General features: G+C 42.9%; 1 protein-coding gene across 1 annotated transcript in view; it reads right to left on the bottom strand.

The window, feature by feature from the left end:
• The window catches only part of ST8SIA4 (ST8 alpha-N-acetyl-neuraminide alpha-2,8-sialyltransferase 4), a 50,874-nt gene extending 36,716 nt beyond the window's left edge, over positions 1-14,158 (bottom strand). Inside the window, exons 1-2 of the mRNA XM_042864974.1 lie at positions 13,769-14,158; positions 9,207-9,338 (exon numbers count right to left, since the gene is read on the bottom strand). Of these exons, the coding sequence (XP_042720908.1) occupies positions 9,207-9,338; positions 13,769-13,881 (245 nt within the window). The 5' untranslated portion in view covers positions 13,882-14,158. The remainder of the gene's footprint in view (positions 1-9,206; positions 9,339-13,768) is intronic.
• Between the last annotated feature and the right edge of the window lie 1,099 nt (positions 14,159-15,257).

Here is a 15,257-nt window from a genome sequence, read left to right as displayed (position 1 = left end):
TTTTGGAAGTTAAATCATGGTAACCTACACCTGCTTGTAAGCATTTTAAGGATTCTTTTAAGGACTACAGTTAGTATGGACTTATCCCAGCACTGACAGTCTCAAGCAGTCTGCAGTACATGTCTGTCCCTGGGATAAAAAGCTACAAAAGGTCAGAGCTGCAGGAGAATCTGCTGGCTCAGGATGACCACTGACCACAGCCTTATGCACCCATGCCCATGCCTACTTCGCCCTGCAAAGTGTGAATATTTGGGAGCAGATGTGAATACCATGGCTGAATTTAAGCTCATGCTAAAGTCCAATATGGAACAAACAGGACTTGATGAACTGAGGTAGGTCATCCCCATAGCTGTTAATATGAACACACTTCTTCTTTCTATTTCTGCAATACTAACAAGACAAGAAGAAAAGCAATAAGTTTACATTTTCCACTGCTGTCAGCAGATAAAATAAGATTTAAAATAGATTATTTCTTGAGTAAGAGAATACTATTTTTACGTAACCAACTTTTAGAGCAGAACTTCCTTAAAGCAGATCAAAACAGGAAAAGAGACACCGCTCCAGCAGTTGCAACACCTGCTGAGAGATACAAAGGAGAAATAATCTCAAGTAAAAAGGAGTGAACTATAGGAGCACCATGACCAGACAGCTCTTGTGTCACTGCCTTAAGTGGAAAGAGCAAGTCTAAACCTTGCCGTTACACAAAGCGCTCAACCTGGAATTGACTTCAAAAGCCACAGGGGAAGGGAAACAGGATAAAAATATTTTTTTGAGTGCTTCCTCGCACTTGCTACAACAGGACAAAGGGGAAAAAAGAAGAATGTTCTGAGGTGTCTTTTACAGTTGTCAGGTATAAATGAAGGAGCACTGGGGCAAAGACAACTTACACTAAGGGTCTCAGAATAAGGGAGAATGGTGGAGAATATTAAAATTCTGAGTACTGAAATCTTCCTGAAAATGGTGTAAAGGGCCAGGCAAAGTGCTTCTGGAACACAGGATAAAGACTCCACTTCAGCCTGTAAGTCTAATGAACTTTAATCCTCCCAGGCCAATGAATTCATTTTGTAATTTGTTGCTCTGCAACAAATAAGAAACTACTATGAAATAAGAAGGAGAAAAAAAAAAGAGCAAAAAGAATGACTTGTCTGATCTAGCAGTACTATAAGTGACAAGAATTATTAATTATCTAAGAAGATCCACCAGACCAGTGGCTGTAATGCACCAGTGGCTGGACAGTGAATGCCCTGAAAGTTACCAACAGCATCAGCCAAAGTATCCAGAGACTCATTTCATAACGCATTCTAATGTGAGATGGGGTGACCACAACTAAACCAGAAAACGCAACAGAAATTACGCGAAACCTAGGGCTCTGACTAAAAAAAGGCACACATGATCACTACCAGCTTTGCTTTAATTATTTAAAGCGCCCATACCTGATATCTGGAACAAACTGACCTAAATATTTGTGTAACTAAACAAGTAGCAACATTTACTCATCAACTGAGTATCTTGTACATAATTCCAAAATATAAGAGCAAGGCAGTGAAGTTATGCAAACAGAGCCTGCTCCCCCCTGCCTCCCCCCCAAAAAAAAAGTGCCTTGGCTTCCATTACTTATTCGGCAACTCACAGTTAAATCTTTTTTACCTGACTACATTTGCTCATGGAATTTCTCCACAAGTCCTCAAGTGGACCTGAATCAGATCCATACAGCCAACTACGTATTAAACAGCTGAAATATTTTACTCTGAATTTTTCATTAGAAAATTCAATTGTGTGCACAGATATTAAGTATGCATAAGAATCCCTTTGCTGATAAGAAATGTGTATAATACCAGCATTAAAATACGTATTTTAATATTAAAGGAAATATGATTAAGAATGCAGATGTTCATATTATTGTTTTAAGTTCCTCTCTGCTACTGACTCATATGCACCACAGAGACAGCAGGACTTCCCACTTTCACGTAAGTGCTGAGATAAAAAGATATGCTAAAGGATATGATAACTTCAAACTATGAAGCACACGTGGCTGTCTCAGTCTTGATCCTGGTTAATAGTAAGAGCACTTTTAAATTTCTATTCTGTCCCAAGCATAGAGTCCCGAAAAAAAACAACACAAAAAGGCTGTAAAAAGGCTGAATAAATGGACTTGACAAATAATTTTAAGAAAGTGCTAATTCACATTCTGATGCACATAAAATTCAAAAGCACGCTCAATTAGAGGAAGGAAAAAAAAACAGCATAATTTTTAGTTGAACCTTTTAGTAAATGTGTTAAACAGATACAGCTTCTGCAACCTTAACATAGAATGTAGAACAGAACTGTTTCATTTGAGGTGGTCTTTAAGTTTTGTTTGGATGAATAAAACTGCAACCGAGCCCTTCGTGGGCGGGTGAGGCAGATGTGGCTCAGGCTTATCTGGAGCCGAGGAACTGTCGGTTACCTGTTTACGTGACTTATACAAACATGGTGTCACAACGCGTGGTTGACCTGGGGCTTGTCTTCAATGACCAAAACCAGATGTTCATAATACTTAAACACTGAGTACAACTCCTGATTAACTGTCAAGGGATATGTAACAGATAACACTGTCTTCAAATAGCTTTCCAAACAGTGTAAAGTTTCAGGGCAGTGTGGTGACATCTTTCTACTTATATGAATTTTTTAGTTTATTTTGTTCAAAAAGCCTTTGAACTACTAGCAACTACACTTACAATTACACAGTGGTTAACTCTTCCTCATTTTCCTCCAAACTGTGTGAATTATGGAAAAAAAAAATATCATTTAAATACTTGGCTTTTAAGATTGCAAATAAATTTCTAAACCGTGGTCATAAACACTAATACCAGTGAAAGCCAAAGTAGGCCACAACCTCATCTGAAATACCTTTCCAGAGAAAATCCTTCCTCTGTGCATGGAACTGGTGGAAAGCCTTGTCACCGGAGTGTCCCAGCTTTTCTGGCTAGGAATTCCAGGATTTGGCGAAGTGCCTGACTGGTATCCTCGCACTGAGGTAGCTAGCTGAGGTAAGCCACTACTACCTTATGGAAACAGAAGGATTGAGTGATCACCTAGTCCACTCCCTACCCCTCTGATGATAGATCTTTTTCAACATCACCCTGCATGTGTTTATCAAGCTTAGCCTTAGCAGCCTCCCCAGCGGTGTAGACTTAATGGACTCTTTCATGATCTCGATTAATTTCAGTGCTTTTTTATCCTCACTGGAGCACAATATTCCAAGTGCTGGTGTGGGTGTTTCCCACAGCAACTGAAGCCTGTTTTTCCATTTACCTTGCATGCAGAGGACAGATTACTGCTTACTCTTGGCAAGAACCTTAATTTAACTGAGGCTACGAAGACATCCAATTAAAATATATATTTTTTTAAAGTACAGGTCATGTGTTTGAAGTCACTGACATTTCTTGTGGCTCTCCTTCAGACTTTCTCCAACTGATTTATTCAGGCCTTTAAACAATTTGATTTTCCAGCGACTCCAGTCTAGTCAAGTACTGACATCACTTCACCCTCCCCAAATGGAAGGCAGAATGTGGCTCTCAGCTGTTGACACCCCCAAGGACAATGGACACTAGACAAAGACACTTTTTTTTTTTGCCACTTAATTAATTAATTCTTTCCTTGAAGAGCTTTTTTTAAAAATTCTGTTTCAGTCAGACAACAGAGAAATACAGAAATTCCATTGGCCAAAACCAACTTAGGTGCAAACATCTCTGCCTCCTCTGAAGGCAAGCAGGAGTTGCAGCTGCCTAGAAGGGCAGGCTGTGACTTCACGTTACTGCAGAGTTCTTTTTTGTTTTGTTGTTTTTATTTAAGACACTAAAAATACGCCTGCTCCAGAGGAGCCATGCTCTCCAGCTCTCTGCTTGCCTTCAGCACTGAAAGAGATATTTACAAACAGTGAAATGTTTGATTAATTATTTTTCCTTTCCAGGACATCCTTTTTATGCTCTGTGTGTGCCAATCACATGGAGACTCCTAAATTAAGATCAGTTAGTTATTTTTTTGAATGTGCTCTTCATTCAACTACATGGAATATTTTTCACATGCTAACAAAACTGAAGGTTTTTTTTGTTTGTTTTTCTGAAGAGCTACTTACTACTGAAAGGCCAGCAGCTACTTATCTACAAACATTTGGTGGGTATTTTTTTTTTCTTCTGTAAAGAAATAACTATTTAAATTTCTAAATATTGTTTTGATCACAATGATAACTAAATAGCTAAACTGCTGTCTTATTATATTTTGGGACTCATTTGATTTTTATTTTTTTTTCATAAAATAATGTAAACAATTCTTTTGATATATAACTAGCATATGCCCAGCAACATCTCACTCTCAGAAGTTCCTAATTCTCTTAAGTCACCACAGACTCTCACTTGCTTTCTTCCTAATAATTTTGCAAATTCTCAGAGATCTGGATTCATTACAACCATGCATACTGCATCCAATACAGCAGAGGTTCCTGGCAATCACCAGCCCACAACCAACACCAAGTGCTGGCTGACAGTTAGTTTCTGGCTGTTTCCATGCTGACCCCCCCCCCTCTACTTTCAGGGCACCATGCTCCTCCTTGACCAGAAAGGTCACTTTAGCAGCTGAAGCATACATTAATCAAGATACAATAATCGAGCCACAAACCTCTAGAGCTTTCCAGCAAAAAAGAAGAGTGGACTTTTAAACATAGCATGGCCTAACTGCTGCTTAACATATGAAGGCTAGAAATACCTCAGCTTTCAATGCACTGAAGAAAGCCAGAGCCAAAGGAAAGGAGTCAGAGGAGTTAACTGCTTCCAATTACAGAGAACACTGAATTTTAATTGACGTTAAGGACTGAGCAAGAAAAAAACTCTGAAGTTTACTGTGACCATAGTGGAAAGCCCCAGTTTGCAGGTCTCAGACTCTGGAGGAAATGGCCAGTGGCTGGCTCTAAAACCTCCAAAAGCTCCTACAAAAGCTTCAGAGCAATTTCACTACTCCAGTGCCAATTCACTGTCTATCATTTGCTGTTCAGTGGCTTATCATAGCTGTTTCATATTAACTTGAAAGATAAACAGTGATAATAATCAAAACTCTTCAGAAGGGAAGTCACAACAGTGTTTTTTCTTGTGTTTTGTTCTGTTTTTTTTGTTTTGTTTTGTTTTGTTTTTAATGATGCTGCTAACATCTTAGAAGTTCTCACACTTTCCAGAAAGGAAATTTCCACTCTCTCACTTTATAAAGAGATGAACACATCTAGACACACATCATTTTTTCATTTTGTCTTCTCAAAATTCAAAACCTCTATCTGCTCCCTTCAACACAAACACATGCCAAACTTAATCAAAAATAAGTGGAAGACCAAAGTCCCATCCTGAAACTTCACACTGTAATTACATGATTTCACAAAGGTTACAGAGGTGCTAGCATCAGTCCTCCATCAGAGAGGATTGTATAATCTCAGCCACACCTCTCCTGTTTGAAGGTACAGCCCTTATATGACCAAAATTTCCTCGTTTCTGTACCAGGAAAACCTTCACATTTCTACTAAGAATAAGAAGGACTTAAAACGCACAATTTTGCAGAAGGTGGGTTCCCCTTATACATGGCTGAAGTCATTCTGACAGAAAGGGAATCAAGATAGCAGTCTTCTACCCTCAGGCACAGGAATTACTTATTATTTTTCAAAGAAGTTGTCAGCAATCAGTAGGTAACATCAGTTGGAAAAATCTCTCCCACTACAGCAACTGTGACCAGCTAAAGAGCAAATATGCTACAGTTCCTTGTTATTAATAACATCACCATTCCCTCCTCAGTAATAGAAAAAAGCCTAGCACCTTCTTTTAACGCTTGCTTAGCAACTCCTCAAAAGGGCATCAGCCTCCCAGAACAGCTGCTACATTCCCTTACCTCTTCTGGTTGCAAGGTCCCAAGAGAGTGCAGTCTATGACACCAGACAACCCTGCAAAACCTTTATGGGTCTGGATAATGAATCTTTTCACTCACTGACTCACTAAGGAATGACCTGGCCAAGATCCCCTATGACCTTTGTGGTTGACAGAAACTGGTCACTACCCTGAGCTAATAAAATCAATACACGAGCAAACAGAGAAAGCAGCACAGTATAATAACAAAGGGTAACATTCCAGCTGCCAGACAGCAATGACCAGACATACCACTAAAGAGCAGTCCTTGCACAAAGCAAAATTCACTGACAAATATTTTCCATGTTCTAAAATAGTCATTGTGGGTGTCAAGCTGATGTAAGACACAAAGGTAGCTGCAGTTTATGACTGATGAAAAGTTTTATGAAATGTCTCTAGGCTGTATGCTAATAGTTACACAAACTATTTCTCCACTCCTTAGAAGTGGTAAGTTTTTTTTATATATTATTCAAAAGGTGGTAGCTTTTTTTAAAGTGTTTCTCTCCTACCGTTACTTGCTAGGATGATGCTCAACCACAAGAGCATTGCTGCTCACATTAACAGATGCATGAATCATCCTCATGGTCTTCACATGCTCTTTTGAGGGCTGAAGAGTTAGTTTAACCATGAAAACACTACAGGAGATTGCTATATACATTTGAAGATAATCCTGAAAGATTCCTAAGAGTACAAATATTTTAAGGTTAAGATACGTCTTGCTGCTGAAATGGGCAAGAAAGGTTATGGCAATCCTCCTGCAGTAATGAAAGAAAAATGTGTATTGTTCAGTCAGCATCAGGAACACAACAGGTTTCACAAGGGGGTCCTCAGGAGAAAGTACAGCAAAGTTTCCTTCCTCACTGCTGAATATCATAATTGAATATGCCACATCTATTAGCAAAGATGATTTCTGGAAGGGATAGGACTAGCAGGTGGCATGGACTCCTTTCATATACTGTGTTCAGGACACACATTTTTCTTCACTGCGCTACTGAGACAAAAAGCATTCTTCACTGTACCATTTTTAAGAAATACCACATGTTCACATCATATGCTCCTTCAGAGCTCATTAATTATTTTTTAAATGGCAGAACTTCCCCACCTCCAACAATACGGAAAAGGTATTGATTTTGAAACTCATCTTTTGGGGTAGATTGAGGTGATAGCCTTGTAGTTACAGACTTAAAAAAAAACCTTCAACGGCATTCACCATTGTTTGACCCTCTGTCTTAATGATCTATGCTGCTTCTGAAGCAGGTGAAAAATGAGCATAACCTAAGCTTCATTTTCACTTTTAAGTTTAATCAAAAATCTATTGTAAAATTTTTACTTGTTTGTTATTTGTCTTGAGCAGTAAAGGTGTATTCGTTGTAAATGGCTCCGAAATAGGATAATTGATTTTTCCAAAAAACTAGATAACTAAGAATGATCATTACCTCCTTCTACTCACAGTCTTTCAGTGGCTTCCAAGTTTACTTCACAAGTACAACAGTGTGCTGTTTTCTTCTCATTGTCAAAACTATAATATATGATTTGAAATTTCTGCAGTATTCTTCTGAAGTTGCTTCCTACTTTTCCAATTTAAACTGTCTGTTACATGCATATAAATTTTAGATATTGGTACAGGACATCACGTATCTTTCCTAGCCTACCTTCAGAGCGTAATTTGTCCATTACCTTGTGACCAACACACCAGCCAAACAGGTGACAAAAAAAATTCTTGGGAAAAACTCCAGTGCTGAGGTCTGGAAGTGCATCTGTCATGGCTGACTGCCAGATGCTCGCTGGTATGAGCCTGGAAAACAGCAGGGAGCCCATCCAGGGGACAGGGCACCACAGTGCACAACAGAGCTGAGACACAGCTACAGGATCCGAAGTACTAAGAGCAGCATAGTTCACTGCCTACTCAATTCTTGCTACACTTTTCATCCCTGACCCCATTCTCTGCTGTTGCAGTGGGAATGCATTTCGCTTGTCACTGCAGAGGACTTCCAGAATGGGGTGACACATACAGCACTCACTGCTTTCGCTACCACTGTGTACTTATTAATCATTTTTGAGGTAACCTTGTGCTCTAGAGGCACTGAAGACCAGGTTGGATGGGTTCCTGGGAAGCCTGACCTGGTGGGTGGCAGCCTTGCCCAAGGCAATGGAGCTGGAACAAGATGATCTTTGAGGTCTCTTCCAATCCAAATCATTTAGTGGTTCTACGCTTCTGTGTTTCTCTACGTGTTTTAGAATTAAAAACATATAACTGTAGTCATAAAAAAAATTCCACAGTTCCTCATTCAGAATAGATATTCTTTCATATGATGAAAGATTGCTAGTTGAGGGTTTTTTTTAAGCTGGCCTTACTTTTTTGTTTGTTTGTTTTGTTTTACTTTAAAAAAAAAAAAAGGAAAAGAAGGAAAAGAAAAAAAGGAAGAAAGAACAATCACATTGAAAATACAGTTTAATTAGATGAAATTCCAATTTAGCATCCTAATATTTCAAAAATCAAGGCTACTCTAATAAACAACTGCAGCTAAAATTTGTTTGCTTTCATGTTTCTCACCCCCACACTGCTAAGCCCCGCCCCATATTCCTCTCCTGCTGCCTGCCCACCTGACTGAGACAAGATATGATGGCAATGCAGTACTTGGAGATTCACTTGCTCTTCCCCCAGGCTCCAGCATGGGTAGGCCCACTCTGTTAAGACACATCAGAGCTATAATTTGCTTTAATTCTTCCACTGTGCTCCCACATTCAATACGAGCCTAAGGCTCTTTCTGGCCTCTCTGCCTCTGAAAAAAAGAAAACTCTATGAGATTGTCAGCATCACCAGGTGCCTTCTGACTCAGACCGGCCTCAGGGAGGTCAGCACCTCATGTCGCAGCTCTTGACTCTTACATCTAAGTCACACGCCTGAACTCCCTTTGTAGTTAGGAAGAAAAACAGGTACTTTCAGGCTACATCTGTCTTATTTTAGTCCTCTAGGATGAAATCATATTCTAAAAGTGCCAGTTTCTCATCACTGACTCCAAGAGGGTTCTTGACAACATGAATAACGTAGATACTGTCCTCAAGGTCTGACTGACATAGCCAGGTGAAAACATTTTATTCATTCATACAAAGGTTGACTTTACTTAGCAGCCTAATGGCATTTAGTTGCATTTAACACTGCACCTTCAGAGAGTACAGTTATAAAACATCCACCTGCAGCAGTAAATCAAATGACTTTGTTCTGGACCAAGAGAACTGTAGGCAACAGTAATATGAAATGAATTGTGTGTTACTTAAGACACTCACCTTATCTCCAGTACCAAAGTAGAATTGATTTTCCAACCTTCTACAGAATGCTGGAAGATAGCGGAACCGCCCTTTCGGATTGTTTTATCAGAACTATTGATCATTGATCGACTCAAACTCAGCTCACCATCTCTGCAATGCAACACAGAAAAAACAGTTACAGCAAGGCTAGCTCTGTTTTTAAGTACCTTACTTCACAAGCACCAGCACTATTTCATTTTCTTCACAAAAAGCAGCAGTTATCTTCCCTTATCTTATTCCACTTGCCAAGCAAATGAGCTCTCCCTGTGAGTAGTCTATGAGACATCTATAGGTGATATCTATATCTATATCTATAGGTGACACTTTAATGTGCCATTTAAGAGCTCTAGTATGTTCTTGTTTTTAATGAAATGTATACATATATACTAAAAAAAAAAAGAAAAAAAAACAAATTCCAAATTGTGAATCTACACCAAATTTCAGCAGGTATACAAAGCAGATTCTGCACTTCTGTATTACAAATTTACAGCATTAAACTAAAAACTAAATGTTAACCTTCAATCTTTCCCCCAGCAACTGGTCACACTGCACACAATAATTGCCTTGCAGACTCTGGTTCCCTCCCACTAGTACTTTCATGAGTGGAATTTTGGAGTTTAATGGCTCTAACCACACAAAATTTCCTTTCATTAAACTTTTGCATGCGTGTATCCAAACATTTTCAGTTGTCTTAAACCTTTTCATTTACCTCATACTGAAATTTTGGTAGCTATTTGAGTAAATTAAGAACCATAGTAAGCTGTGACTGACAACCACAGAGTAACTGATGAAGAATCATAAATGTTCATCATCAACTATAATTATATTCATCAACAGGGTCACACAAACAAAACAAATGATAAAACACTGCAAGCACAGTGTAAAGCCTTAGGTCTGAATTGTGTTTTATCACCGTATGTTTTCATTATCTTCCATACTGTTTCCCCGTAAGCAACATTCAGCTCAGTTCAATCAAAGCTGTTAATCATAAATATATCATACATGTATATATATATATGCACAAGCAAATGTGTATATACATATATCAAAATCACTGGATTTAACATTTTACCATGCAGAATGTATTGAAGAAAGAATACGTATCACAGTAATGTACAGAAATGTCTTTGTAAGTTAAATAAGCATGGTCTGAAATACCACTGACAATAAAGGCATCGCTTGACTTGCCAACAGAACTCTTGATCACCAACTATTCAACCAACAGGATCTAAGATTAAAGATGTATGGCCGAAGGTCATCTAGGGGATTGCTGGCTTTTGTTTTCCTGTGGCTGTAAGTGCATGAAGCAACTGGATCCTGGTCCTTAATGAGAACTATGACAATACAGAGCCACACTGAGCATTAACATTTGGATCAAGGCTGGATCAAGCCCTGGCAATCTGATCTAGCTGCACACGTCCACATTGACTGCAAGGGAGCTGGATTAGATGACCTCTGAAGGTCCCTTCCAACTCTAAGGATTCTATAATTCAATGATTTTGTAAATTATAAACCAGACTAAACTTGAACTATCCTTCAGTGGGACATTAATTAAGCTAACATAACTTGTAGCAGCGGTCATCTGCAAAAGCCGCTATGGCTGCAGAAGACCCTGTAGCCAACAAACCAACAAAGCCAAAAGCAGCCCAGCATCACTGACAGCAGTCTCCCTCCCTCCCCGATGCCAGCACACTGCAGCACCAGCATCACACCGACTCATAGGTAAGAGTGCCACCTACCGAAAAATCTACCACTGTAACCAACTGTGTATGTACATGATGTGCATGCAAAGCATGCTCCCTACTCTAATTTATTCACAGGATGTGAGGATGACACTGGACACTCTGAATTCACTAGTCAGAATGTAATTAGTATTTTCTGCTCCTTTTTTATTATTTTTATTTTATTCCTTAAAATTTTCCATATTGGTTATGGATAACCACATATATTTTATTGCAGTAAGATCAAGCATACACACCTAACAAAAAACTACCAAAATGCATCTGGTGAAAGTACCCGGTCTGAAAGCACCTCACAGATGCCCCCAAGTCCTGTCCCACAGGCGCCTTAAGAGTGACACAGGTGACACAACTCTGGGAGAAATTATGCTGACAACACCTACAGTGCCCTTGCATTTCAAATGTCGTTGTCTTCTGCACTCATAATTTACACATGCAGTGAACTGCACAGATTTTCATACAGTGGAGCAGAACAATGCTGAATTATGTTCTCATGAGCTAAAATAAGGTCCTAAGCACTGAAGTTCTAGCATGAATACAAAGGCGTTCGCTTCATGCTCCCCTCCATTTACTGTTGCTGGTTCATTCAATTTTTACTTAAAATAAAATGAAATAAGCTGATACATAAAATTCTCAGTTTATTCCAGAAAATTCTTCATTGTTTAAAAAAAGTGTGAAACGGATTTGGGCCTCCCTGTACCACCCACAACCTCAGCGAACCCTACCTGGAGCAACAGCAATGTGTGGCTGATGGTATCAGACCCAGCCCCAAGCCAGCTTCCTCTGGTGACCAACCTGACTGAGACAGCACAGGGCAACAGTCTATTCTCCTGAACATGGTTCACTGAATACGAGTAACTGCTTTACAGCTTTAAGTGGCATATTTCATACCAAGACAATGATATGTAGGAAACAGCCCTTCTATATAATGAATATTTCATTACTCACATTACTCCACATAACCTTTAAGAGGACACTGGGCACAGTCTTGCAATTACCATCCGTGAGAACTCAACTATGAAAACACAGCGGATGGTACCACCACATGCCTGTGCATCACACAGACAGCCTGGGATCTAACTGTGGTGCTACCAAGAACCCCAAACAGACCATCTCCCGCCTTCACAGCCCTGTTCCTGGCACTCCTGGAAGTAACACGTCCCACAGAAAAAACAGTTGGATCTCCTCTGTGGCAGCCAGAAACAACCCATGTAATACCAGAGAGCCCTTCCTTCAAGAGGAAGGGAGCCTCATGCCAGCAGTGGTGGCAGACGGTCACAGTGCACCCAGCTGTGGTCCTCCAGTGAAGTAGGGAACAGTGGGTGAGAAGGGCCCTCATTCCATCACCTTCCACCCTGCACAGGACATCCTGCTGCCACCAAAGCAGAGACTTGGCCCTGATGCCTTTTGAAGCACTCCTAAAGACATACATACCTATGCCTAAATACACTTTCGTTAATGTTAATGCATTGCTTCTCCTTACTACCTCTTAAATAATGTAAAATAGAATGCGTCATAACAAGTAGGGGACTTTTCTGGCAAATACGGGTTTTACCTAGTGACTAATTCCTGAATCATTTAACTTGCCCCTAATGTGACAGGAAGAAATGTCTGCTAAAAAACACACTACCTCTGGTCGAGGCTGATAGTCCCTCACAGCTCTGTATTCACACCAACTTCTGTGCACCCCACAACCTAAACACTGTACACTTCCATACATCTCCAAATATGCAGGTGCCACAACACTGCAGCAGAAGCATCACACCTAAACTGAACAACAGGGAAAGTTACAGCAACTTGTGAAAATCCTTAATGCCAAAAGAACCGAACACCACACCAGAGGTGCAGAGAGGCACGATCAGCCCTATTCATACAGTCTGATATTTAGGTGGTGCTGTGTGGAGCCAGGAGTTGTACTTGACGATCTTGGTGGGTCTCTTCCAACTCAAGATATTCTATAGTTCTGTCATTCTATGACCTGCCACTGCTGCGAGGCACGGCACCGCTGTCCCACTGCACCGCAAATGTGCCCCGCACCGCTGTGAAGCGCTGCGCCCGAGCAGCAGCTGGGGGAGGACGCGCTTTCTGCCCCGATGGGGGGCAGAGCGGTGCGCGGGAACGCATGGGGACTGCAGTTGCCCTCGCTCCCTTCGGGCTCCTATGGGCACTTTCAGCAACTTCATTCTTTTTCTTCAAATTAATGGCTTACACCCAAGGAGAACGGGTGCTGAGCGCATCTCACCGCAACAGACGCGCACAGGCGAACGCGAGGCGCGAGCCCTTTCCGCGCCCGCGCCGAGCTGACCGTGCCTGTAGGATTCACGCATCCTTCACCCGAACAGTGCCGGTTACCGCCGCCGGGAAAGAGGCAGCCGGAGCGGAACACCCAACTCCTGCACAGGATGGGTACAAGTTAGCAGGGAGAAGAGGAACGCCGGCATGCACGTACACAGCCAAGGTGACCAACAAAGAAAGAGAAAGCTGAGGTGCAGTGCAAAGCGGGAAGAGACTTTTCGCCTCTTATTTCCACAGGCTGGCGGTGGGGAGCGGCGGCTCTTCATCAGAGCAATGCCAGGCGCAAGAGGGAGGAACGCCCCGAGTTACGCGCGGAGCCCGGACAAAGTTCGGGGCGCGGGTCGGGGCCACACTCGGCTCTGGGCGGACCCTCCCGGCCTCCGGGAGAGCCGCGGCGGCGCGCACACCGCGAGGCTCAGGGGTGCCGCAGTCGTGGAGGAGCCGAGGAGCCCCCAGGACAGCGCCGCCGCCCCCGCGGGGACCCTCCCGGCGCGGCGCCGCATTTACCCGGCGAGCGGAGCCTCTTGGCGCTCCTCAGTGCGCGCGATCTCCTTGGTCTTGTAGAAGATGAGGAGGAGACTTATGGTGCACACAGTCCACCTCTTCCTGACGGAACGCATGTCTTCTGCGAAGCGCGGTCCCCCTCCCCCTTTTCCTTTGTTTGTCAGCGGTGCGCGGAAAACAACTCCGCACGCGGAGCAGTGTGCCAAAAACACAGTGATGTTTCCCTTTCGGAATAATTCTAAGGAAAAAAAAAAAAAAAAAAAAAAAAGAAAGAAAAAAAAAAAAAAAAAAGCGGGCGGCCGCGGATGCCGGAGGCTGTTGGGCGTTTAGTTTGACTCTCCTGCTCCCTGCCCTCCCCTGCCCGGTTGGTGGGCCCGCAGCCGGCGCCTCGCTCCCCTCCGCCCGGGCACAACTCCGCGCCGCGCTCTTCCCGCCGCCGCCCCGCTCCGCGCCGACCTCGCTCCGTTAGCGGCGTCGGCGACGGCCCGAGGGCGACGCTTGCGCCTCCCTCTCCGCGGCGGGGCGGTGGCGGGCGGAACGCAGCCAATGGGCGCCGCGCGGGGGCGGGCATCCAGCGCGTCCGGCGGGCCGCGGGAGGGGCGGCCTCCGTTCCCCCGGACGGACTGTGGCTGGGGATTTGCGGGGCGGCCGGGACGCGGCACCGGGAGGGGTGTGGGCGCTGGCTGCGGATGGGGACTCGTCCCCGGGGGCGGGAGGGAGGAAGCGGTTCGGAAGGTGCTGCCGGAGCCGGTTCCTCGCTGTCCGGGTCTCATTTCATCGACGCCGACGCTGTGTTGTCATTTGCCAATTTGTGCGAGGACATTTTCCTGAAATGCCCGAAATGCCTCTTCCTCACAAATCAACCCCAACAAGCCAACCTGAAACTTGAATGCGTAATGCAACACGAGAAAGAAATCACGAGCTGTGCCCGCTTCCTTGTTTTGCCCTTCGCGATGTGGCTGGGCTGTCCCATGCTGTCCTCATTCTGTGTGACAGGGATCTGCTCACACAGGTTCACATTTGTGGAGCAAAGCTCCCACGGAGACACGAGAAGGTTTTCTGGCAAATCGAGGGTGACTCTTCTCCTCCCAATACAGGGCAGATACCCGTGTGCGGGATGACAGAACATTCCTTGTGTCTCGTTAGTTTAATGGCCTGTCTCCAGAATTGTTCAGTATCAGATATTTCACATGCAAGCAGATGGGGAGATGGGTAGGGATTTTTCCTACCCAAGAGAATACTCACTCACAAGCATAGTATATGAAGCAAGGTTTAGAAAAATCCTTGAGGATGCCAGAGCTTCTAATAGTTGTGTTGCTCTAAAAATCAATTTTCTTTAGTGAGAAAGGTTTAATTCAGCCTCAGTGGGAAAGAATGGAAGCTTAGCAATTTCCTTCCACACAAGCCAGATTGAGCTTTGTTTTCTGTGGTCTGCACTTCTGTAGCTCCAAAAACCTTGTCTCAGAAAGTGACCTCCAAACAGCATCACCAG

Source organism: Lagopus leucura, unplaced genomic scaffold, assembly GCF_019238085.1.
Source record: "Lagopus leucura isolate 7727_CA_CO unplaced genomic scaffold, USGS_WTPT01 Super-Scaffold_774, whole genome shotgun sequence".
Lineage (NCBI taxonomy): Eukaryota > Metazoa > Chordata > Aves > Galliformes > Phasianidae > Lagopus > Lagopus leucura.
The sequence above is the reverse complement of the archived record's forward strand: the minus strand, read 5'-3'. Positions and strand labels throughout refer to the sequence as shown.